Genomic DNA, 27,383 nt, shown 5'->3' with positions numbered 1-27,383 from the left:
TGCATTACTAAGATCAACGAAAACAACTACTTAATCGAATCCAACAGTCACAGTTTCCCACTAAGGAGAAAGAAGGGAAGCGAAGGACATAGTGGAGTACCTTTAAGAGGTTAATTCCTAGTTACCTTTTGAATCTACATTTACTGCTAGAATCTCTGTTTTTTCAGGAATACACAGCTTTTTAGGTGTCCTTTGAAAACAGTCCGGAACTTTCGGAGTTCCCCCAGTTTTCACAACCTAGAAACATCCATAAAACATTAAGATGCAGTAAAACACATCCTGCTGACATCTCAAAACACTTCGTTTTTTCAGTATTTCACAAATACACACCTGCAGTTCATCTATCCTGAGCAGCCTGCAATCCTGGAGAAGAGAGGAAGGATCTGGATCTGAATTAGAACTGCTCTGACAATTTGCATTACTGGAGGTGCCTGGAAATTTGACAGCAACATAAGCACCATCCACTTTTAGCACCTACAAGCAGAAAACATTACAGTTTTAATTAAGGCTTTGAATAGACACTTTTTATCCTAACATTCTTCAAAATAAACCTGACTTTTGTCAGGAAAATAAAAAAGTTGACCATCAGTGATAAAACCCTACAGCTCTTGGTCATCAGCCTTGCTGTTCTGCTGAAGTTTCTGAACACTTAAAAACTTCTTAATTATTTCCTAGGCAGGATGAAGGCCTCTTCCCTTCAGCATCCTACCTCCAACAGAAACCAATGCAACTGACTGGAGAAGTTCCTACTGTTATTCCATTGGTACATCTTTTCATCTACTGGAAGCAGCAGTAACAACTTCAGGTTTAATACCATGGATACATACTTCTCTTACTGATTTGTTTAATCAGTTTTGGAAACACACACTATCTTTTGGCAGTGAATTCTGACCATTATCTAACAGCTGAATAAAGTTGATGTAGACTTTAACTACCTATTAGCTCTTTTACTACAGAAAACAGGAAATCACTTTTTTTCTGCCATATTTTTGGGTTTTTGTTCTTAGTCTGTTCTGTGTCTTAGTGCTCAAGGTGAATGTATTACGAAAAAAATCGTTTATGAGTTTACTACCCATTGCTTATACTCACTAATAAAGTTCTCCACTCAGTCCCTTAGGACTGAAGGATAAAGTCCATCCAGAAACACTTCACATGTATTATGTCTTTCTCTTCCCCCCAAGGAAATGATTTTTTTCTGTCCTGCACCTGCAGAGTTATTTCTGCTACTGTAAGCCTCTCTGAAGCACTGCTGCCATGCATATCTAATCAGAACTGACAAAATAGTTTTCCTTGACAGCTGAGAATATCACCAAACAGCAAGGCCCTTTGAGTTTCCACCTGAGACCACAGTCTTCTCAAAAGAAAAACAAAGCTAACTAGCAGTCACGAACAGAACTAGATACTAGTAACTATCAGTCTTGACCAGGCTCTGATTTCTCAATATTTCCTACATAGAAAGTGCCTACAAAGCAATAAAAACCTAACCGTAATAAGCTTACTATCTAAGAGGAATAAAAAGCAACTTTCAAGATATAGAAAAGAATAACAACCCAGGCATTTCCTTGCTTTTTGCCCCCAATTTGTCTCTCCACCAAGCACTCAAGAGAAAAGGATTTACTGACAATCATGAAGGTGTTAGAAAATTTCTACTACAAAGAGTATCATGGATAGTCAGAACACTTAGTAACCACATAACGAGATTTTACTCCAGTAGCAGAATTGCTAGTTGTATCAGCAGAGCAACAGTGCTAGCTGCAAGAATGCTACGGAACCTTTGAAAACTCAGACCTACTCACAAGATTCATGAACATCGACTCCGATCTACAACATACAAACATTTGTTCCAAGACTAACAAGACTCTAGACAAAGATCATAGAAACAGAGTATATTGAATTGGAAAAGATCCACAAAGATCATCAACCCCTGGCTCCACACATGACCACCTGAAAATTAAACCATACATCTGAGAGCACTGTCTAAATGCTTCCTGTTTGATTACAAAATTTAATGAAAACTCATTTAGATTTTATTTTCTTCAGTCAGTCAAACTAACTTGAAAGCCTGAAATCACATGCCAGTTGTTCAAACACAACTTCCAGTTTTACATGCAGAATTTTTATATTTTCTAAGTGACCAAAGCTGCTACACAAAGCTTTGTAAGCTGAGATCACCCACAGCAATACAAAGATGTGATTTTTTTAGAACATCATTCAGCAAACAGATGGCTGTGCAAGACCAGCTGAAAGTATATTTACAACTCTAAAAGGCCAGTACTTCTTAACCCAGAAAGTTTTAAATGACTCCAAACTCATTTAAACACATTTCTGCAGCCAAAACTTCCATATGCTTCAGGAGTTATCTACACACTGACCAGCCTGATTCTTTAGCAGTCAGATTATCTTTCTGCTTAATTCAGCTTGTTGTATTCTAACATAACTACTTAATAATAAGTAGAAACAGCAATTCCAGAAGCCTGCAGGAAAACGCCGCAAGAGCAACCCTTTGGTAGACTGAGATGCCTCCAGCCTTTTTTTCCCCACCACAACTGATCCAAATTACACGTAAAACACGTAACATGGTACGAACTGCGTTTCAAGAGGCACCACTGGGCTATTTTTTTCTTGTAGCGGTTTTACCTGCAGGATTTTATTTGATCTTCAAAAATGAAGCATTAAACAAAAAAAAGTGACAGGAAGAAAGTGAATGACCGAATACATCACTGCAAACAGCAGCACGCTCTACGAGAAAAGAAGCATCCTTATCATAAACAACAGTTACAAAATAGATTTGGAATCAGTCATTCTATTCAGAAGACATCCTACTCATTGTTTTTTCTATTTTTTGGTTTAAGCATTTCAGTGAAAATATGGAAACATCAAAATTCAAACTGTTCTCTTTCTTACAGCACTGCATCTTGAGGCATCTCACAAACACCATTACAAATAGAACTAAAAGTAAAATAAACTAAAAAGCTTATTTAAGAGGCAAACAATGATGTCAGTGACTTCAATGAGACCTCAAAACCTCATTTTTTAGACCTCATGCAAAAATTATCTAAAACACAAAAATTCATTGTGGGTCTCTTCCACTCAGAGGTACTGCTCAAGGCACATCTTCCACTTCTGTACAAGTAATACCACTAAGTATGGAACTATAATATCCTTGGCTAAATCTACTGCCTTCACTTGGACAATCAGTTCCTATTCTGGATTTTTATACAATTCTTAATATGTTATGTATGTAAGGTCCTCCATGAATGAAGATGAAAACAACCCAGTCTTTAAAACTTGTGGAAAACTTCTTGGGGCCTTCCCATTTTTCTTGGTTTAGAAAAGCTTAGCACTGAACTGCCCAGAAGATTTAACTCCTATACCACTTGGACAATTAGTTTGTCTAAAGTAATTAAAAAAAAAAAAAAAAAAAAAAAAGGTAGATTTCAGACAAACCTTGCCAACAGGAACATTCTTAACGTCTTCCACAAACACAACTTCCCTCAGAGACCACTGCTCCTCATTCACTTTCTCCTCCTCTTTTGGAGCAGGAGTTGATCGTCGTCGCTCTGAGACAAGAAAAAGTAACTACTGAAAAAAGAGTAGTAACTCTTCAAGTAACTACTTGAAATATTTAATCAAAGTACCAAAAGGCATTCTTCATCAAACTCTGTTTCCTCTGCAAAAGAACATCAGTGTTCAAATCTAGAAATTAAGGACCAGGTTAACAGAAAGCTGGATTTACAGACATTAGAGATACCTAACAGCATACTATGCCACTTCAATGCTTTTTTCCTCCTGTGAGATTAGGGCAAATAAAGACTACTAGATAAAGAAAGCCAGTTTTAAAGACTTTTAAACAAAATAATTACAAGAAATTACTTTGGTAGGGCTCAGACATTCAAGTTGTAGGTAACATGACTGACATTGCAAGACTCTTCATTCAACTCTGCTACGGTGCTTTCTATCATCCTTACATAAAGTCTGTTTGTCCACTAAGTTACGAATTATTTGGTAAGCAACTAAATGAGCTGCACGTGAGGCAGAAAATAGTGTCTTTAGCAGCAAATGCTGTCCAAATAGCTATCTGCACAGGAAGCTCAAATCAACTCAGTATCAAATTTAAGCTTCTATTGCTAAATTAAGCCAAGAACTTTTATCTACTGAAGTTTCTGTAAGTGTAATGCAAACAATCAAATTATTGAAAGCAAGAAGCAGAGAACAAGCTATGAGATTAACTTCAAACACCGTATCAAAATCCCAAGCAAAGTTTATTCAGTAATTAATTACAGATGCATGTAGCAGAACACACCAGTAGCGAGCACTCGTACTGTTCAGTAAATCAGTTCTGCACATCTAAGCACAAATGACTCTTGGTCACAGAATGAGGCCATTTAATTCTTTAAGAGACACTTCTTAAAATTGCACTATACGAAGGCAAAGAAGATTCCTTCCACTGATAGTATTGTAATTAACCACTTACAGATGTGTGGATTTAAATGTTTAAAAAAACAAAACAAAAAACACCTGCTAAGTACAGTTGATGCCATCAAAAACTTCGAGTGCTTTTATACATTAGTACATAACGTCTGGTTTTATGCATTTTGTGTAAAAAGACAAACTTCACATACTTAAGTTTATTTTATTATGTCCCAAAGATACTTTTATTCTGAGAAGTGAATGTTTTATTTGCTTAGATACACCTTGCATCAAGCAGTCACTGCTTGTCCTACTACAGTTAAGTTTAACGGTGATAATTCGCTGCTTATCTAAAGACTATTAAGCCTTTACATATATTGTGGGTCAGATTGTAATATGAAAAGCATTTTCAGTTTTTAACTAGATTCTCAAGTTAGTACAGTACCTTTCTAGAACTGCCTTCTACAAGAGGTTCTTATCTATAGAAATATTTAATGTTACTACAAGCTATATGCTACTCACTATATGGCATCGATGCACTGCTTGCTATTGAAGATGCATCACTGCAAGTAGAAGCTGGGGAAGGTGGAGGACCCATCTCAGTTTTCACTGGCTCCTGTTTATTTTCAGGCCTAGAATGAAAATTGTTATTTAAAATTAAGAAAGAAAAAGGTCGCCTCCTCCATGGTAATGGACGAAGTGCCACTGTGTCCAAGAAACCAGCCATGTTCTATACTTTAAAGTAGCAGCAGCACCTTTTTTTTTACTCCAAAAAAGCAAAGCTTTAGTGAAATAGCTTCATACTTTGGAACAAACATCCTAATTTACATGGTTATGCATTTGATGTTGTTAACGATGTTCTGCTTTTTAATCATTAAATAACTTTAATAAAATTAAAGGAACATATAGATAACATTACAGTAAATAAACATCCTTTGTGCTTTACTTGGAGACAAAGAACTACTAGCTTTACAAAATAAGCTGAAACAGAAGAACTACTGTTGAGGTTTTTCAAGAAGAGTTTTGCTAGTTTCTCAAAATAAATTGCTATCACTGATCCAAACAACCATCCCAACCTTGGAGGGGCGGGAAAAGGTCTCACTGCCATGAAAACTATCTTTTCAAGCCCTCAAGCTCCATAAACAAAAACAATTCCAGTTATTCAAATATAAAACCTCAGAAACATCAGAGGAAAAATTCTCATTTAACAGCCCTTCTGCATTTCAGCTTTTACATCACTGACATACCTTTCAAGCAGAGAGCATTTCTGCAGTTTGCAAGAAAGTTAGAAACTCAAAAACATGACCTCCCTTAAGTCTGCATCAATCAGCAATTCAAAAGAATATCAAATACACGTCCTGTGTGTGTGTGTGCATTCTCAATCTAAACACACTTACTTGGCCTCTGTAGTCTTGCTAGCTTTCTCCATATTTTTCAAGCTCTCTGGTGACCGAAGCTGAAATCGACAGCTGTCATTCATGTTCCAAACAGATTCCATTAACACACCCACTTTTGGAATTCCAGCACTGATTGAAAAAGCAACAGCTCCAGCATGGTATAGGGGGTTATTTCTTAAGCACACCTACAGGTAGAAATATTCATTTATATGAGAAGAATCCATTACGCCAAAGGAAACCACATTTGTGTGTGTTTTCTTGGTAACATATGTAGTAATCAAAAAATAGGAAAGAAACCTTATGGAAGCGGGTGAAAAGAAAAGTCAGCATGATGTACTATGCACTTTGCTAGAAGAAAGACTACTGTGCAATTCACAGCTGAAAACAACAGCTTTAGCAGCATAACTGTTTAATACACAACATTCAGATGCTCAACAACAAAAGGAATGATTCAGCTGAAAACAAAGACTCATCCCAGAGCTGACTAGAATGGTCTGGTAACCAAAAGAAATGTGTTCCCAAGGAAGGGATTGCTTTCTCTCACACTAGTTCTAATAATAATCACACAAAGAATGCTCTCTCTCTGAATCAGCTATTAACCGTTTTGGTAAAGGCTTCAAATCCAATTTTCCATTGAATATGTAATAAATCCCAGGTCTTGATTTTGCAGACACCTGAAACGCAAAAAAAAAAAAAAAAAAAAAAAAAAAACAAAACCCAAAAAGAACAAAAAAAACAACCCCACAACCAACCAACCAACCCACACACCTACAAAGCCAGGTACCTCATTGAAGATCACGGTATTACTAAAATTTCACCTTCTCAAAATACAAAATTGGTCGTTGAGTTAAAAACCAACAAAAAACCCCCCATCCTGTACAGGTACAGTTAATTCCTCCACATTTGCAGCAATTTCCATACCAGTAAGAAATAACATTAATGGGTCACACCACCTCACTTTAGAGACGTGTAATTGAAGTCTACCACCTTAACCTTACTGATATACTTGTGTACAACAAGAATGGAACCTGACTTTCATATTGTTATTATTTGTAAGCTCATCATACAACACTGGAAAAACATCAGGTGATAGTCACACTTGCCTGGGTTCCAACAGTTATATTTGGCATGGAGGAGATACCAGCACTGGACTTGGGCTTCTTATTTTTTGCTCTGGCCTTTTCTAGCATTTTCTTCCTTTGGCTGAAAGGAACTACACCCCTGGGGAAAAATAAATATTTTTTTTAAAAGGCAGCAAAAGAAATTTTATTTCTATCTTTGAACAACTTGTTCCTTCTGCTTCGTGTACTTATGATTCAATATACAAGCCCTCATCACTTTCCCCAAAAACCTGAAGAACTGCAAAAATGACACGTTTCTCTCTCTTCCTCCTCACTTTCCAAATTCACCTCCAACAGTCACTGTATTGGAGAAGGAGGAATAGAAAGAGTCTGCAAAACACAGAGCTGCTGAAAGACTTTCATTTTAGTTTGATGTGCTTTGAGATCTCTATCTCAGATGGTATGTTCCAGTCACTGCCTTAAAGTTGCACATTCTCCTCTCCTATCTTGGCAGCATCCTCCCTCCTATGACTAGTGGGTACTGTCCAAATTTGCAGTTACTGGGGAGGTGGATGTGTTGTTTTTTTTTTTAAATAAAAAATATATTTTTTTAAATAATTTTTTTTTTTTTTTTTTCCAATTAAAAAAAAAAGCTTTTAAAAGCGTCTCCTCCTCCCTGGGGATATGGCTGAGGGACTTCAGACTCCTATCACAGACAAGCTGATACAAGACAAAAAAAAAAACAACGAAAACCACGCAAGAAACCAAAACACTGTTTTTATAATGATATCCACTCAGCTCAGCTGAAAATAACACTTACATGCACAGTTGGCATGCTTATTTTGATACTACAGAACTGCAGCACTTCACGTTTTAACCAGTGGGTTAAAGCTCTGGATGCTTTTCTTAGAAACCATCCTTCTTTATAGTAAGTAAAAGACAAAAAGCAACAATTTGCTAGTGTTGCAGGGACCAAAAATCTTGACTAATATACTACAAACAACTTTAAATACATTCTAATACCTTACTAGCAGCACAAGGCTCTCCCTACATCCTATTAGCATAAAACCAATGACAATATTTCCAGAAAGGACACAATTTATAAATAAATACAGTCTTCAATAGAAATTCGAATGATAAAATCCTACAGTGGTTTGGGTTGGAAAGGACTTTAAAGTCCACCCAGTTCCAACCACCCTGCCATGGGCACAGCTACCAACCACCACATCAGGCTGCCCAGTGTGCCCTCCAACCTCGCCTTGAACACCTCCAGGGATGGGGCACCCACAGCTCCTCTGGGCAGCCTGTGCCAGATTCTCACCACTCTCTGAGTAAGGGCTAGCAAGCCCTTTTATAAATTGGACCAACCATTCCAGAATTCAATGCTTTTACTGTTTCTAACAGACAAGTATCTCCAATGTGATCAGAATAATCACTCTGTGGAAACTAAATGAGGTATGTCAACAGTGGCATAACAAAAGCACCAGGAACTAGAAATGCAATTTTGTTATCTGAGACCACAAGTTAGAATAAAATACAGCTGTGTTTAACTACAAGCCTAGTTACAACTGTCCAGAGTAATGAGAATTTAGTAAGAAAGCTATTTCATAGAATCAATTTTAAGTGCTCCAATTCCCAACTTATCTTCAAACATTTAATTCAATCCATGCCTAAAAGGCTACTGAAGCTTTGGGTACAATGTGTAACACAGAGTGCTACTCCTAACAATCTGACAAAAATAATGCATACTGACAACATTTTAGTAATATTCAACAAATTCATTCAAATTACAAATAAGTGTCAAATCTCTTTTGAGTGCCTTATTTCTGAGGATTCCACTGAAAATCTTTTAATTATTAAAATATTTTAACATTCTGTATTTTACAATGTTTATAAGTTAGATAATTTCAATAGCAAGTTCCAGAGGGAGCATTTGATGTTATTCCTCTCTTCTTTAGAATGGGAACACAAACAACAGGCTAGAACTTCTAACAGAACTGACAGAAGAAGGTGGACCTTGGGTAAGTTTCCTGTTTTTAGTCAAAAAAAAAAACAAAAACAAAAAAAAACCCACCATGAAAAGCCTAAAAAGGTTATTTTTTGATATTATGTAGTTCTGATACAACTAAATGCTAAAACACTTGTGTGCATCCCCTAAAAGAATAATCTTTTTCTCGTAAAGATGGTATAACTCAGCTAAAAAGCTTTAGGCGTGAAAGAAGAGAATAAACACATTATTAAAAGGGAATCTAAGCTCAAGTGGAGAGTTTCAGAACCTAAGAGAACTGCGGTCCAGTAATTTTGCAACATTTCTCACAAGCAAGGAGATGAAGACAGCTGCTACTACATGTAAACAATATTTACTTACCACCAGTACAAGTTATTCTCTAGCTGAGCACATGTATAAAGAGCACAACAATGTAAGGAAACAATCCGTTCTCCCTGAAGCTCTGAGTATGTCTGTGCTGTGTGTTCTAATTTAGATGCTACCGAGCTTAAAGTTTCATCCACCCAGGTAGCAACCTAAGGGAGAAAGGAATAAAGAAACAGAAGATGGAAGGAGTGCAGGGGAAATAAAAAAAAATAAATTCATACTGCCACTTAAAAAAAAAAAAATAAATCAGAAAACACAACAAAAAAAGTGACAAAAATGCAGACAAGTGTCATAAAAATACAGCAAAGGCTTTACTTCACCAAACCAAAAGCTTCAGAGTTTCACATTCACTCAACTGGGTAGAAAAGTGAATTTAGATAAATTCATTTGCAGTACTGAAAGCTTCAGTGTCCCTAGTTTTTCCAGTTCTTACATACAGAATGCTAACAAGCATTTTTGCTCCAGACTCCACATCAGTTTCTGCTGTAACAGCAAGAACTCAAGCATTTCAGGTAATGAGGTTAAACAGATATGCTTCAGATATTCTCTCAACTGTTCAATTGCAAGTCTATCAGATCTGAGTGGTTTTGGTTGCTTAGTTGTGTTTTCGGTTTCATTGCTTGTTCCTGACTGTTAACTTTTTTGCACTGTTACAAGACATCAATTGGATATTTGCTCTTTTTCTTTTTTTAATACCACAGTAGGGGAAAATGAAGAGAGATGAACAAATTAGTGAAGTATTTTCTACTACTGTTGAAGCTCAGGTACTGTGAAGGATCAACTTCTCTAAGATACACTGCAATAACTGGAGAAAAAAAAAAAAAGAAAAAGAAAAAACACCCCAAAAACACCCCAGCATTGTCAAATTCAGAAACCAGTGTACGTCTCCTACCTTGTTATTTTCAGTGGCAACAGTTGCTCTAATACTATTTGCAGAAAGGAGTACAATCTTTTCATTGGTTAATCCCAAGAACATGGCGCGTGGGTGGTGGAGGGAAGGATTCTTTGGAGACAATAAAACAGTATTTTAGATATTCAGAGCATATGAAACATTCTGAAGGTAGGACTTACAGATGAGTAGTACCTGTGCATTTCTGTAAGGCTCCGATTCACTCCACTTCCATTGATAGAGCTCTCCTTTACTATTAACTGCCACAAGCTCAGAATATAGGGCTCCAATAGAGATAAACTTTGTTCCATCCTGCAAAAACAGACATATGAAGTCTGCTGAACTTGAAAACAAAGATGCATTCAGATTGTCTAAAGCTCAGCATTACCTCAACAAGAAAACCTGCAGTACTGCCATTGATAGGATGAGGAAAGAAAGAAAAAGTGTTTAGATACATTTTATTGTTTAGTTGCAGGAAAATATTTGGCGATTACCTCTGGCCATTTATTAAGAATTTCCACAATATTTTAAGAATAAAACACTATTCGTGGAATTAAAGATGGGAATCTCCCTTGATTTCTGGTATCTTAAAAACAGATTGCTCCTAAAAGCCTAGCTTTCTGAAATGAATAAAAAAAAACAATGAAATCCCATTATTCCATTCCTAAGCATTCTCATGCAAATATCTTCTAAGAATTTTCAAATCCATTACCCCATTAATAAAACAATTCTATCTTCTATGTCTGAAGAGAAATAACAACAAACAAGGTCAAACCAAAAAAAAGTTAAAAAAAATCAGTGTGCTAAATATCACTTTAATACATCACTAATATCTAGCAAGCTAAACAAGCTTTCGATTATGGGTTACTTCTCTTCCCTTTTTTTCTTCTTGTTTTAAGAAATGTCATACAGCATCTTCCTACTTCCAGACAGCATTGCTTTGCTCAACACTTTTACTGCACACCACCTGGATATTACAGGCCCCTTTTACTCTTGCATTTGGTTGCATATCTGCATTACATCAACTATTCGACAGTTATAACAACACCTCTCCAAATCTCAGTTTCCCTTTACAATGAAAAGGAATTTCAAATTACAGACTTGGGAACACAGATAGCTTCACAAAAAATTTACTTCTGCTTATTGAGAAATATTTGCAAGGCCAGAGCATTTAACACTCCTCAGCAATTGCAGCTAAAAGAAAAATACTTGTTTCTTCTGAATTTTTTTTTTCTGCTGGTAGGAAGTAAAAATTCACTTGGGGAAAAATATAGCTCTTAAAAATGAAACAATAACCTAAACTAGTATAAAATCAAGTGATAGAAAATTCTGTCTTCTACAGCTTCAAAATCTGAAGGAGGTGCACATGATAGGTAGTGCATGTAACCTGTAGTAGAATAAAGATCTTACACATTAGCATATTTAACTGCCTCTTTTGAATTGAAAGATACAAGCAATTCAGCCAGCTGATGGGAACCCATGTCAGACTACTGACAGAACCCACCATCCAGTACATTGATCTGCTCCCTAAATTACAAGGCTTTCCTTTCAGCTTCAGAAATTCACAACTGGGGGGAAAAACAAACAAACAAACAAAAACACAAGAAAAAACCACCACCTATTTTGTCTTTTCATAAATCTGGATTCACTTTCTTGTGAAAGATTATTTATTTATTTCACTATTTTTATGCACAGAAATACAGACACTTCAAAGAATATGAGCATATCCCTTCAATAACAAAATTTATTATGCCTCTTATGAGTAGTTCAACAATATCTTGGGAAAGAAGAGAAAGATGGCAACAGACAAGAATGGAAGAAATCACAAAGAACTCTCTTTAATAATATGATAACAGAATCTAAAATTAGTTAAGTCATAACAGTTTTGCTCCAGAGGGCATCTCCCAGTGCAGCACAGAACGTGCATGCGAATCCAAGTCACGATTAATTGCCATCATGTAAGTATTGCATATTCCAAAAGAGAGCCTCCTGTAGTCTTACCAAAACGTTTCTATTTCATCAGCACAGAGGAGACTTCAGAAGTTCAGTAGGAAAAGCAATTTTTCACCATGATTTTTTATTCTTGCTGATCTATTTTATAGTTTTTTTATAAGCAAATTTATATGACAAATTCAACACTAAAGAGACTCAACATTCAAAGTCTTTTCTCCCATTAAAATATCAGCAGCTCTAATCAGGACCAGTCAGAACCATGGCTACATATAACCACTGGTCTGGTGGTTGGCAACCCTGCACATAGCAGGGGGATTGAAACTAGATGATCGCTGTGGTCCTTTTTAACCCTGGCCATTCTATGATCCTATGATAAGGCCATTCAAAAGAGTGCCAGCATGAAGATGCACAAATGACATGACAGCCCTGGTACCATAACCAGAGTCTCATGTATTCAACTCTATATTCTGAGCGCATATCAGAAAATAGCTTGAAACTGAATCAGAATCCAGATCGCTGATTAAAATCTTTACATCTCATTATCTAAACAGAATATACTCACTTCCAAAAAACTAAATGAATTCCAGTTTGCACCCAACTGTAGTCAAGGAGGAAAAAAAAAAAAAATCACCATACTTTGTTACAGAACAGAGTGTCTCTGCCACAGACAGTACCAGGTTTTCACTGGTAAGAGACACAGATTAATAGTTCTACTATCCAGTAAGATTTGATCTATCAGAATTAGTTTGTTTATTTGAATTCTTAGACATCTGACCTTACTGATTTGGTGAAAAAAAAACTCCGTATGCAACGTATTTCACAACATTAGTGTTCTGTTGGTCATAAACTCAAATTTACCATCCATCTATACCACAGAGTAATACAGCTCTGTCTCAAATGCTAAATGTGAAAGTAACAAAAAATGAAAGAAAACAAGACTGCTCATTTCATAGCAATTCTTCAAATCCTTGAATCTTTCATTTAACTTGCTTTTCACTTCCATTGCTATCTCCTGCATCTCCTTTAGGACTCTCAAAACAGAAGAAATACTTGGGATGGCCTTTCAACTAAATCACCTCCCTCATGGTTTACCATGAAGAACTTCTGTCAGGAAATACCACCAACAGAACTTAAAAAAGGGGCTATGAATGTTCAGCTGAAGGACAGAATAGAAGGATTGACTAATGTTGCACAAAGATGAGAGAGGCCTTTCCAGTAAGGCACGCCTTCATTTAACTGGAAGGTAAGGATTACAAGACTGCATATGCAAAAATGTCTGTGGGAAGAAGTTCCATATACTTAAATTGCACAACTACGAAATTACATACTCTAGCAAGTTAATTCCATAAAATACATCCAATAAAAGACTGCAGTAATTATCATAGGGCATAACTTGCTGAGTCTGCAAATAAAAACCATCTTGAGTGGAAAAAAGAAGGAACGAATAGGACAAACATCCTGAAGTAGCAGAGTAATAAGATAAAACAGTAATAATGATGATGATAATGTTACGTTTTAAAAACACAACAGCGTTTTATATGAGAAAGACAGTACAGTATTCCTAACATGAACTAATTTATTCTCTTATGTTAAAAACCCTAAAATCTCTCTTTCCAAGCTAGATGACCCTTCCATTCAACAATTATGAAAGAGAGGGACAAACACTGCTAATTCTCACTGACATGGAAGCTCAAAGTCAACTGCCAGACAAGGGCTGGCTGGGAGAGGAATCATTTGACCAACTGTTCTTTTTTTGGGTATCTACATTTCCCAATTCGAACACCAAAACCAAGACAGGAATTAGAGGTGAATGGCTGTAAACAGTAATAGGATTTGAAGTTTACCTCCCTTTTCAATCTATCTATACTGTGTCTAAAGGGAAAAGAAAATTAAAAAAAAAAAAAAAAAAAAAAAAAAAAAGGCAGGAAAATAATAAAGCATTAAACTGAATCAATTGCTTTATGAGTTTCTTAGTGCCTATTAAGTTTTTTAATACCTACAAAAGAAAAGGAAAAAAAACCAACAAATCTTATGATTTTAGCAGGGGATGCAAAACATAAGGAAATAAAAGCAGGATTAAAAAAGAAGAACTAACTATCAAAAGGAATAACTAGTTATTTATAATCTTCCTAAGCTTATAACAAAGAATATACTTTATTGCATTCTCTCTCACAAGCTAAAATGAAATATTCAGGAAGAAAACACAGTATTTATTTAGGGAAAAATAAAGACAGGCTTATTGCAAATTGCAAATAAAACAGAGAAAAATTTTCAGTACCTTATCTGGCCACCATTGCAAGTCTTCTCCTAGAGAAACAGGACTTTGAACAGGTGCATTCTTCTTGTCCAGGTTTGGTTCCCCCTCCTTACTTGTAGAGCCTCTTTCATTATCAAATGAGGCTCCATCAAGCCACCTTCGTTCACGCAAACGTAAAACGGACTCACGTTCACGCAACAGCTCAGAGTCTCTCTCTAAGGGAAGAAGGAGAACTGGTATGCAATTGGGTCACACCAGTGGGATAAAAGTAAGCCACTCTCTAGTAAAGACCCTTCAGGATGCAACTAACAGCAGTTAAATCTACTCACAAAGATTAAAAATAATAAAGTCCTGACATGCAACATTCAGTTTAATAACCTTTCCAAGCATGTGTACTTTAGAATTACTAAATATAAAAACAGTAAGTTAAAAATAAAGAAGTCTCAGAGTTTGGTGTGCTATCAAAAATGCTACAGCACTTTTACTTGCATTGTAAGAGGCCGAATACTTGAAAAACAGCAATTTAACATTTTACAGTATCATATGCATTTTTGTAGTATTGTTCTTAATCAATGAAGAAACAACAAAAAAATTTCTGATCTATACTGTCTGTTAGATTCATTTATGCAAACCAAAAAGAGTATTTATTAGAGAGTTTCATAAACAATGTTTCCCCAAAAAACAGTAATTTGAAAAGGTTAAAAGAAAGCAAGCATTAAAAAAGCTCTTGGTATACAAGCTTGATAATCCAACCCCTTTGTTTAAAGCAATATTCTATAGGACTGGATGTAATAAATTAAAGTGCATCTGTTTTGAGTAGATCAAATGAAAACTTTTCAATAGTCAGACAAGTTTTAAAAAGGATCCTTGTAGGAAAACGTTCCTTACCAAAATGCTTCCCCTCCAATTGGCCTACAAACTGTCTAAAGGCAGTACTCTGCAGTTCGCTCATGCAGATAAATTTTTTAAATCAGGTAATCAAACTAACTTTCCAAGAGTCAACTATGCATGGAAAATAAGGATTACAAAATTCGTGGTAACGTCTTATATAGAATAACCTTAGGAAAGGAAAAAAAAAAGGAGGAATTTAGAAGAAGTCAAGTCAGATGCTGAATATTTGTACATGCACATAATGCATTTAACCTATTCAATACTTCACTTATGCTTACACAAGTCAACTGGAATTATATGCATGAGATGAGATGACCACATTACTGTATCATAGTTTCAATAAATTATGCCAAGTCTTGGGTATTAAAAAACTGGCAAAGTTTTTACATAAGCCAAACACAACAGCTTGTCTTACAGATATATTACATAAAATACTCTATTTCTTTTCTAGCAAACATCACTCTGACCCTTGACTAATCATTTTGTAACTGGAACTTACTCATTCAACAATTAATATACTGAAACAGGTTCATGAAAGGCAATAAATCTGTACTAAAAAAAAAAAAGCACAGGAGAGGTTGGATTAACAGTCTGGAAATACTCTAGGCATTTGTACAATGGGTTCAAAAAGCTCCAAGTTGCTACATGTTCTGTTTAAATGTTATAACTGTAATACGTTTTACAAAGCAAACAAAAAAAACACCTTAGCATTGATCAAGGTGTTTATATCAACTGCCAATAGTTCTCCCAAACCAGCTACAAAAATGCTTTCAAAGGAAAAAAAAAAAAAAGTGAAAAAAATTAGGTTTCCTCTCTCTCCCTGACAGTTACACACTTCTCCTCATTTCACAAAGCTAACTTCTGTCATGGATTACCTCAGGAAATGTGAAAAAACACTGTGTAAAGAATAACCCAAAACAGGAAAAAATTGATTAAGAATGCTGCATGTCATGAGCTGTTGCTTATTTTTGAACCACATTAAATATTTGTATTGCATAATATATATTAGCAAACACTACAGAGTTTAAAAAAAATTTAGCATGCAGAAATTTTGCACCTTGCAATATCAACAATTAGATTTTTAACAACACATGATAATGGAGGTTCTTATAGAACTTACCTGCTGAGGCTCAGAATTCAGTAATAATTTTGATGAGTAACAAAATAATCTACTTGTCTACTCTATATCTGACATGGCATCACAGTCTACTTTCACGTTAAATTGGAATCTAAACCACCACTGTGTACTACCACTAGCTTTGCACAGTAAACTACTTATTACAAAGAAAAAAAGGTGCAAAATTACCTCTGGATGAGCCTAGCCTGGAAAGTGATGAGCGCCGAAAGGATGGATAACCAAAGTAACTAATATCTTCTGAAAACATAGCATCAGCATCAATAATGACACTTGGGTGAGCAGAATGTATGTCAGCATCCAGAAGAGACATAAGATCCTCTATAAGAGGAGACAAGGGTCTTAAGTGAATAATCAGCTACTTAAAACATCAGCTAGAGAGACCATCAACTAAATAAACATAAAAAAAAAAAAAAAGAAAACCTATCTATTAGTTGAATTTCTGCTCTTCAGATTCACCAGTTCCAACTCATGTGCCTCCTACACACCCACATTTACAATCAAGCATGGTGGTCTAGTGCACAAAACTAGTTTCCTCACAAAAACTGCTCTCTGTCTCTTATCCAACCACATTTCACAAACAAGTCTTGCCCAAAACAAATTGCCCAATTTTTTTTTCATAATCTAGGAATTCAAATTTTAGCCTTTCACTTGGAAGAACAAAGACCTAGAGCAAGGTGGATACAAGTACACAGATGTGCACAGCACTCGTGCACATGAAACTCTTAAGATGATCTAGAATTAAGGAAGGATGGTGAAAGCCGGCCTTTGCAAAGCCGCGTTTTTGATGTCAAAGACTACAGTTCCTCTACTGAACATTTCTTTCAGAGAATTACATACTTAATCTTCACATGGTAGCTACATTAACAACAACAGCGGTTATCTGGAAGAAAAGCATTTGTTTCCATTTATTTAACACCACACATTTAAAAAAAAAAAATACCCAGAGGATGAAACTATATGATCTTGTGACAACCCGAGCTACTCCTAAAAACCCAAATTTCTCTGAATAGTGAATTTCACTGAATTATCAAACAACTTCCTTCTGCTTATAACCAATAGCCAGCTACCACATAAGGCTACTGAAAATGCATGTAATTTAGCAAAGTCCAAGAACGCTGCCCAACAAGACAAGTAAACCAGATGACCATCTTGCTGCTACAGAAGGAACAGTCCTAATTCTCTCCTTTAGCTCTATGGCAAGGAATCTCCTTGGGCCAATGTGGGAAATCCGAATCTAAAAAAAGTCATTTCAGGCCATAAACTTGCCAAGCAAACAAGCACCAACATACAAACAAGAGGGTATCCAGAAACTGAACAGTTGCCTGATATCCTCACTCACTGTGAGAGCTCAACTGTTTCCTTTAGTGACACGAAAGGTGTTAGAGACATTCACACCCCTGCAAATCACAACACTCATCCTTGCATTTTTCAGAGAGAGTTTAGAACTTCAATATATACCAGCCATCAGTCGTCCCCAGCAGCAATGAGTTGACATAAAAACAGAGCTATAGAAGTGAGCTCTGTGGACTTCAAAACATGCTGGGAGAGATTTTTGTAAAAAAAAATAAATGTTACCCACTAAAAGCATAGTCTGTGCTAGAAGCACAACATTTGGAATTGAGTAGTCCATGCAGTACATTTTAGAAAGTCATCCTGCTCATGAAGTCTAGTAAAAGAAAAAAGTCTTATTTGGCAAACATGCTCCACCTTACCAGAACATTTTAGATGTCTCAGGATGGTTTTACCTACTGCCTGTTTTATCCATTTTGCACTGAAACACTGCAGTAGCAGAACACCTCACCTTAAGAGCATCAACTTGTAAGAACAATAGTTCAGAAGTTGGAAAGACAGACAATATTTTGTTGTACACTTTGATGTTCACACACTGCTGGTCTTCCCTCTTCCCACATTCAACCCTACCACTTATTCCTAGGTAAGCTCCAACCTTTATACAGTCTCACAACTTGTTCTTGCACCCAGGTATGAACTGAAAAGAAAAAAAAATCCTGATCTCTAGTAGGAACAGAATTGGTCAGCACAGAAAAGAACTTGCCAGCCTCATTCAAAATGCATGGTGTGTGCTTTACACTAAGCTAGAAATTCTCTTCTAAGAGAATTTTGGAACTAATTAACTTGGAACACTAACACACACACACCCCTGGAAGTATTTTAAAAATCTTGAGCCTTGTTTCCAAACAGGAGAGCTAAAATTCAAACAATCAGATCCAGGAACCAAAACTATGCATTTTTGGCTACATATGCATTAATGCAAGTGAAGAAATCAAACCTTTCTTACCCTCTTCTTTCAGCTTCAAATCAGATTTTAAGTTTTCTTCCAATATTTCTGCAAGAGATCCCTCTTCTGCCATCCTCTATACCAGCAAACAAAGGTGCTAAAACCAGTAGGGATAAGAGCCAAATCCAGTCCCCTTCAAACATCACTGGAATTTTTTAGTTCTGTGAAAACACAGATACTGCAAGGCTACATCCAGTTTAAGAATCCAGGTGTCGTAGGAGAGGGAGAAAAGAAAAAAAAGCCCACTAAACCTTTTCTATGACTTTTTTTCCCCCGTTTTTCAGGAGAGTCCCATAAGATATCATTCATTTCCTGCGCAGTGAAAGATCAGAATCAAACCCCTCAAATACTAACTTAGATGTGATGATGATTCTGATCAGTCCATTTAAGTAAGGAAGGACCTATCATCTAAGTAAATTTGATTGAAAATTGGCATGAAAAACATAGCCAGGGCAGCAGAAATGAAAAAAAAAAAAAAAAAATGATGAGGAAGACACTTCCAGTAAATAAATCAACACCAATTCAAGTACTGAAAATATTTCTATTTTCCAATAGCTCCATGGATAGCATTAACATCATTTCCAACAGACCCATTATTTCAAGGCATTGCAAAGACTGATCAGGACATCAAGCAGAGCTCACATCAGATATTTACACTGAAGGAGGGAATCATGAGGTCTTCCTTATTCTCAGCTGCATATTTTTATGAAACATGCAGAAATATGTCTTCGGTCTCTCCACTTCTTTCAAACTGGCAATACTGTGACACCAAAGACAAAATTTTGGTTTCCTAGTCAACCAGACATCAGCAGAACTCTAGAATTCATTTCTTGGTAACTTATGTTTATTCAAACTATTACTAAATTTCACGTTCATACTCAAAATCAAGAAAAAAAATAAAAAGCAAAACAAAAAAAGGCATACTAACAAAACCATAGCTAACATGCACATAACTGTCCTCGCAAAAGGAAAGCCACTGAACACCCAGGTTTTAAACTGATCCCTACACTTTCTTCTGGTTCCCACCTCTCCTCACTGCAAACCAATACAGTAATACAGTAAATACTGCTGATGCAAGCCAGTCTCCTCTCTTCCAAAAAAGTGGATTTTTACTTTTTTTTTTTTTTTTTTTTTTTTTTTTTTGAAACAATTCATCTCTGATTCCAAAAGTCAAAGTACTCTGGATGCTGCCAAAACCAAGTTTCACAAACTCCACTAGTGAGAACCTAATATATGAAGCAGAAGTTACCAAACAAATATGCATGTATCTGAATTCTACAAAGCCAGACACTGATAGCACAAAGCCTGGAAGAAGCCTGCAGCACAATTTGAAACGAACAGGAAATTTTTTCTACGCAACTTTGAGTCTTTGCTGTGAGAAATGATTTTATTCTATGCAGCTTCTTCCTTGATTTTTCCTCATATATTTGTTATTTATCAAACAAAACCCCACTCTGTTCACATTACTACCATAAAACGAAAGAAATGGAACTCGTCAGAAAAGTCAGAGTACCTAAGGCTCTAGAAATAAAATTACTAAGAGAACTTCATTAGAGCAATTTGTACAGAAAGCTTTAAGACACTTTTTGTTCTCTTAAGATAATTGTGAAGAATTGCTTCTTTTATAAAAAACAAAAATCAGATGATAACCCTTACAAATTCTAATAGGAACTATAGCACAACTGATAAACCAATGAAATCCTGATGTATTAAACACAAACTTGTTTTTCAGCCACAGTGAAATTTCTTTCTTTCATTCATTACTTTAAATCAAGTATAAGTTTCTCTTTAAAAAATAATAATAAAAAAGCACAACAAACCTCTCTGCCTTGGGAAGTTTAGAGGAGTAACCCAAAGGGCTTAATTTAAGAAAAGCACCAGACATGCAAAAGGGAGAACATAAAAATTAGCATACTCTTCTTAATTAAAACACAAGAACTTCCAAAACCCCAAGGCAAGGAGCAACCTTGTCATTTACTTTTGTTGTGTTTGGAAAGAATAAAACCTTTTAATCTGACATCATAAAAAGCAAAAGCTCTTTACCTTTCAGAATCATTTATGGATACCCTGACTAAAAATAGAATGCAAATAGCAATTATTAGTTATCTACAGTTTTTTTCTATGAACTTTGTTACAGGTCCAAAAAGAACATACAGAGGCAAGACCATAAGAAGAATGGAAATCTCATAGAGCAAAAAACTTAATTGATTCCACGTTGTTCTGAAGGGCAAAACGTTGTTGGTTTTTTTGCCACACTCCTATAGGCAAGGTTCTCTAGTCACCAGGTTTTCTTGTAATCAAATGATACAAGTAAGGACTGGTAATTTACCATGTCATATACTGTGGAGTCACAACAGCACTGACCACTGCTCAGCTCCACTTCTCCTCATGTTTTGATCACACTCAGTTAAAAGTGCATTTCTGTGCAACAAAGTTATTTGAGTACTACTGGCAAAAGTAACAGACACAGAAAACACTGCAAGCTCTAAGAACTGTGAATCACATCCTTGCAGACTGGGACTGACATAACACTTCATTTCAATCGAAACTCCATCTCTTTTCCCACAAAAACTGGGCAAATTAAGCTCAGTTGCTCTGTGGTATAAAAGGGAAAAAATATTCATACTAATCTCATAATATAACAACATTCATCTCCTACAGGAAAGATTAGCCTAAAGAAGTGAGATGCTTTAAAAATTCAGCCACAAAGAAAGTCAGCTACCAAAGACAGTGAAACTGTGCACCCTGGTTTAACCTATCGTCTCAATTACAAGAGGCAGCGCAGGCACCTTAAAAATGAAAGCAGCTAGTTACAGGTTGTCAGGTAGCCCCCTGTTCACTGACCTCTATGATCCCAAGAGGTGTTAAGGCAATAGATAGTGCTGTAGAAAGCTGGTTAGTACACTTAAAAGGAACATTTACTGTGAATGATTACTAGCAGTCATTAGTCATTAGACCTGGTACATTTATAGTAGGAACTACTGCTTTGAATACATGCAAAGCGTTAAGAGAATTCAATTACGCCAATGCACCTAATGCTATGAAACTGCTAAAATAAAGACTCAAGGAGCAAAGAAGCTTTGACAGAGCTGCAGCTTTGCTGCAGAACAAAAGAGCCTTTGTCTATTCACGTGGTGGACAAGATAAAGATGAAGGAAGCCCATGAATCTTCCTGGTGAACCAGATGAGCAGAAAAAAAAAAAAAATCTGTTAGAAAAACACCAAAATGTCATTCTGACACACAGAAAGAATTAATATGTAGCCAGAGTTTAGATGTGCTCTTATCACACAGTGCACCTGGTACAAACAGTAGATTTGGCTGCAGTTTTCAAATGTTTGCTTGGCAAGAATTGGGTTACCTTATTTAGCCAATGAAACGACTCAAAATCTTTCCTAAAAAAATCAATTACATGGGACAGACAATATTTCAGGAATAGCTGGACTTCAATTATAGCATTAAATCTGTATTACCAAATACTACACTGTTTATGAGAGGTACTTGAGATGACAAATTCTCAGTCTAACTGTAACAACTGCAAACCACTTTGCCCTCACTTAACCGCTACACTTTGAGAACATGCGTTAGTATTAAAAACAACATGCAGGTGACTGACTGGAAAGTCTTAGAATTAGCTTTTACAAGCAAGCCACATAGCAGTCTCAGCACCTCATCAAGCAGCAAAATACAGATGTAAGAAATGCTCACGTTACAAAGCTAGGGTTCTTAAAAAAATAAATCGCTTTCATGCCATCCATGGAATCAACAGTTATTCTTTAATGCCTAATCTAATCCCTCAAAACATCCCACTGCATCTTTTGTTTTGTGCATCTTTACACTTTGCTCCTGAAATAATTGTCTTCATTGCATACCTTGCACAGCACGGAGCATGCTATGAGTATTTATATGCAGAAAAATAAGAACATACTGATATTTCCTTATCAAAAGTTACAGGATACAAACCTCCAGGAAGGTATGATTCACTTGCTGTGTCATCCCCATCATCTCCATCTTCATCATCCCGACTTAACAAATTATTTACAGCAAGATTTACATCAAGATTTGTTCGCTGGAGTTCCCGAATGATAATACTTCTGGACTTTCCTTGTAAAACAACTTGTGCCTGTAAGTACAGAGAATAACTACTACTAACCATGGTCAGCTCACTATTTTTCCTTAGATAAGGGTGCTTAATTCTAGAGGTAGTCTAACAAAAACCAGGAGTCTCAGAAGTCACTGACAGTACATACATGCAAAGGCACATTTCATTTCTCAGCCTCTTGTACTAGATATTTTACTTTCTATCATTTTAATTTAGGCTGAACTACTCCAACCTTGGTGCTGCATTTCCTTATGGGTCACCTTAGGATTTACTTACTGAAACACTTGATGTGGTAGGCAAGGAATAACACTGAAACAATCTATTTCTGAAAATTTCCTGTATGTTTCTACAGTAGTGTTAAAGTACGTCAATCAGCAGATTTCTGCTGATTTTTGCTTTCAAAAACTACACTTCAATCCCTGTTTTTTTGACACTCGATTCTCTTTCCAGTGTCCTTTAACATATAGTCACCTCCTCTGCTTTTCTTACCATTCTGTTCCTAGAGGCTCACTTTCAGCAGTTTCTCCTGGGTTTATACTAGAAAAGCATAAATATGAAAGAAACCTTCCAAATATTAAACAGAAGCATCCTGGTTTCTTCCACAAACTCAAGGCCCCAGAGCATTTTACATTTCCAGACTGACTACTCACAGAAAAGATGACAGACTTCTGGAAGGTTACAAGCAACACGAAGGTAAATACTAAACTACTACTGGACGTTCTCATAATACTGTAAAAATGAGGCACCAAATAAAATAGTTTGGTAATAAGAAAAAGAAGGGAGGGAGGGAAGGGAGGGAAGCAGAACAAGATTTAACAGGGTACAAAGGCAAACTTTGCCATAATATTAAATGCCAGAAGTTATTTACAGATTTTTGGTATACAGCAGAATGTATGTTTTATAGACCAGCTCTGGAGCTCTTTCCCACTTGCTTGTTTTAAACATTTTTGTTCAAAAGAAATTATGCTTTTTAAAAAATAAAATATACAAAGGAAAAAAAAAGGAAAAAGATGATAGGAATGGAAGCAATGCTAAGACTTTACCAACAAGCCACATATTAAAATACAGAACAGAGCAGTGCTTCTTTTTTATGTACGATATCAAATACTTCCATAAGCTCTCAAAAAAAAAAAAAAACAAAACCAAAACCCACGTGGATACGAACAAGGTAGACAAAACAAAAAGCACAGCTTAAAGATATATCTGGAGGTCACATAACTTGCTGAAAGCAGGGCTAAGGTGAGGTAACTAACACCTCCAGTATCTTGCTGCTGTGAAGACAGAAGCTCCCAGGTTTTACTACGTTTGCAATTAAAGAAGAGACAGGAAATCAGTCTGCCACTGCTGTGTCTGCAAATACTAAGCCTGCTGGTTCCTATCTCATGCTAGCCATGCTATAGGCCACAGAAAGCACGTGAGCAGATTATCTTTGCCCTAGCAACTTAGCATACGTATTCTAAGTGTAGCAGACCAGCAACTTGAACTAAGAATTAAAATGCATTAATTTGTTGCGTATTCTGAACATATTTTCTTGAAGCATGGAGAAGAAATTGTTTCAAGAAACTACTGACTCATAAATCACACAAAATCCATCAGTTTATCCAGGTTGTGATGCACTGACAGGTAAAAGAAGAACAATTTATACAAGAAGATAATCAGTTCCATTTACTAAACAATTAAGTGCAGGTTTTCATGAAGAAAAATTATAAGATTAAATAGGTTGAATGTTTTTCACCTAAATCTAATAGGGATTGCTCCTTTCACTAAAAAAACAAAAAACAAAACAACAAACCTCAGCCTGTCCCCTCTTCTTATGCTCACTCCAGAAACAACTTTTGTTATCTACACGCTTTATGACTTTCAAATATTTGACTCTTCAAATGAAGAATACATGACATTCCTCATTGACACTGAACAGATTACAAATATATCTTGTCTTAGGGAAAGTTTGGGAAATGAAAATGCAAGCATTATATACCATCAGCCCTTGGAGAAAACACACTTAAAAACACTTAAAACACTTTCCTGCTCAAGTTTTTGAGAAAAAGCTCAGATACCTGTGAAATGAGTTCCTCTGGAATGACTGATGCTGGAATCACAGGTTGTGGCTGACTCCCCAGCAGACCGGATCCTCTGTCTCTCCCTGTGCGTATAACTCTGGTCTGCCTTCGAGAATCTCGAGCTCCAGCAGATGATCTCCCTGAAGATCCTCCTCCACTTCCACCAACCCCTGAACTCCAGCGGCTCCTAGAAGGATTTAGATATATTTATTCTTATAGCACCATTTCCAGAAATACGGCGTCAGTTTTACTATTAATAATAACTTGTAGACTGTCTGAAAAGTACAAGAGATTGACTTCATAGGCAGACATTACTAAAGTCTCTCACAAAACTGATAAGAGCACAAGGTTATTTGATAAAGTTCTGAATCAGACAAGACATATAAAGCAGGACTCCGAGTGGAAGATGCCCAGGCCAATTCCCTGAGCTTCTAAAAGCAACAGGATCAGAAGTATAATATCTAACACTCAACTGTTAACTTTTTATGCACAAAAGCAAAGCTTCAAGGTCAGTGGATTGACATAAGGTCTCTATACTCCCATGGCTCTTCAAAATGCTGAGACTTGATTCACATTAATAAACTGCCTTACACTACACTGAAAAAGATCAAGTAACAGACTTGACTGTAAGACAAACCTGATACCAGATAGTTCTTCAATTCACATAGGTTTTCAAGAGATACTCTACTCTGGCCCTACTGCTACTGGAGAAATCAGGACCAACTCTACAGAAAAGTATGTAGAAACTGACTGAATAAGCAGCTTTTTTTTTTTGTAAGTCAGTATTAAAACAAGATAATAAAAAACTGATTTGTGGAAACAGACACCTCACAGCATTACAACTTCCTACTAATCTTAACACCATAGAACTGAGTTAAATGAATCTGCTCTGGAAGTAAGACTAGATGCTCTGTTGTCCTGAAAAGCTAGAAGAAACTCCAGTTTGTCTTCATGGTTATTGCACAAATCAACTGTAAAGGGTATTGCACATGGTATTATTGTTATTTCAGAAACAATTTTCAAAGATCTAGTATGGAAAAATCTATCAAGACGAGAGAAATGTACTCTGAAACAATATCTAAAATGCACATTAAAAGTGTATCATCTGCAGATGAAAAAGCTAATTAAAATAAAAAAAAAACTGCCTTACATTTTGTAGTTTAAGTTAATTGTTAACATCTTTCTCTTTCCTTCTGACAAGACCACACAGAGTAACTCAAGCATCTACCTAAGGTGAGGCCCTTTCACAGACACAACCACATTTTCAGGATTCTAGTCAGCAAACACACAGACAATAGCTCAATACAAGACAATAAGCAATACAATCATGACATCAGCAAATGTCTTATCTCATGATTTGGAAAAAGAGCTCACAAAAAGATACTAGCAGGGAGAAAAAAGAGAAATTTTATTTGAAGTAAGCTAGTTATTTTGCTTCTGCAGGCTGGTAAAAGGGCTGAGAGAAGACAAGTTGAAAGTCCATTTCAACTCTTGGCAGGGAAGACAGGTTTAAGAAAAGCTTATGTATTACATGTTAATACTTGACTACTGATGCATCTCTCTACTTCAGTGTCGATGACAGTTGAGAGATCTAACAGTTGAAAATATTTGTATATATATATAATGGCTCAAATATTCCAAGTGTGTCCTATCTTGACAACTAAGAGGCATCACAAAACTGTTTTCTTTAAAAAAATAAAAAAAAATAAAACCGAAAAAAAAAAAAAAAAAAATCACACCACACCAGCTATTTACTGTACTAGCTCAAGTTAGATCAGGTCTGGGGACACCCACTGACTTAGTGTATTGCCATCTTCAGGCATTAATTTTAGTGTAACTAAAAGATAATTAAAGTGTGGTTGAAACCTGTTCTTTAAAAAAGACAGGAGACAGGCTTAATTCCTTGAACTCTATAGCATTTAATACACACACTCCTTTATATAACCTTGGTACAAAAACACCTTCATAAAATCCACCTCCCTTTTGTTTGCAAAGCCTTTTTTTTTTTTTTTTCTTCCCCCCTCTATCCAGACACCTTTCAAGTAGACTTGCATTCACCTGACATACTCTAAATCCCCTTTAGCTTAACAGGTCTGTGCCCCCAAACAACAGTGGAAGAAAAAAAAAAAAAAAACAACAACCATAAGGACATAATTCTGACCTAAGCTTTCTAACCTAAAGAGATTACTGAGGTTGAACCGCAGTCTTCATGTTCCCACATCCCCCCACCGCCCACTAGAATGACGGCCATCTTCCAAATCCCACCATCTAATTTAAGGACTCCACCATTTCAATATTTTAAGATTTGGTTTATGATGCAAGCACTCTCATTTAATGGAGAAGTTACAGTACCCAATGTTACTCTATGAATTTGGTGCATGCATAATTTTAATGGTTATGGTCAGGTAAAAATAAGTTCAACACATTCCTGATCTGAGGAGAAACATCTCGCACTTTCATCAGCAGGTTTTTAAACACAACAGGAATAATATGCCTTCAAAGTTTAACAAACAAATTTAAATTCAGGAGTACAAAAGTTTCACGGGAAGCTGGGGTA

General features: G+C 36.1%; 1 protein-coding gene across 8 annotated transcripts in view; it reads right to left on the bottom strand.

The window, feature by feature from the left end:
- UBR5 (ubiquitin protein ligase E3 component n-recognin 5) overlaps positions 1-27,383 on the bottom strand; it is a 78,393-nt gene that overhangs the window by 35,467 nt on the left and 15,543 nt on the right. For 6 of the 8 annotated variants that reach the window (XM_042834537.1, XM_042834578.1, XM_042834546.1 and 3 more), the window contains 13 exons: positions 24,824-25,013; positions 22,628-22,787; positions 16,539-16,688; positions 14,363-14,574; positions 10,327-10,443; positions 10,135-10,245; positions 9,237-9,391; positions 6,911-7,028; positions 5,808-5,992; positions 4,933-5,042; positions 3,448-3,560; positions 331-474; positions 126-237 (listed from right to left, as the gene is read on the bottom strand). In XM_042834537.1, coding sequence (XP_042690471.1) covers positions 126-237; positions 331-474; positions 3,448-3,560; positions 4,933-5,042; positions 5,808-5,992; positions 6,911-7,028; positions 9,237-9,391; positions 10,135-10,245; positions 10,327-10,443; positions 14,363-14,574; positions 16,539-16,688; positions 22,628-22,787; positions 24,824-25,013 — 1,877 coding nt within the window. The remainder of the gene's footprint in view (positions 1-125; positions 238-330; positions 475-3,447; positions 3,561-4,932; positions 5,043-5,807; positions 5,993-6,910; positions 7,029-9,236; positions 9,392-10,134; positions 10,246-10,326; positions 10,444-14,362; positions 14,575-16,538; positions 16,689-22,627; positions 22,788-24,823; positions 25,014-27,383) is intronic. The other 2 variants (XM_042834552.1, XM_042834588.1) reach the window with 1 other exon arrangement.

Source organism: Centrocercus urophasianus, unplaced genomic scaffold, assembly GCF_019232065.1.
Source record: "Centrocercus urophasianus isolate 14NV4802_14NV808 unplaced genomic scaffold, USGS_Curo_1.0 seq_11, whole genome shotgun sequence".
NCBI classification, from domain to species: domain Eukaryota; kingdom Metazoa; phylum Chordata; class Aves; order Galliformes; family Phasianidae; genus Centrocercus; species Centrocercus urophasianus.
This window is presented reverse-complemented; position numbering and strand designations above follow the sequence as displayed.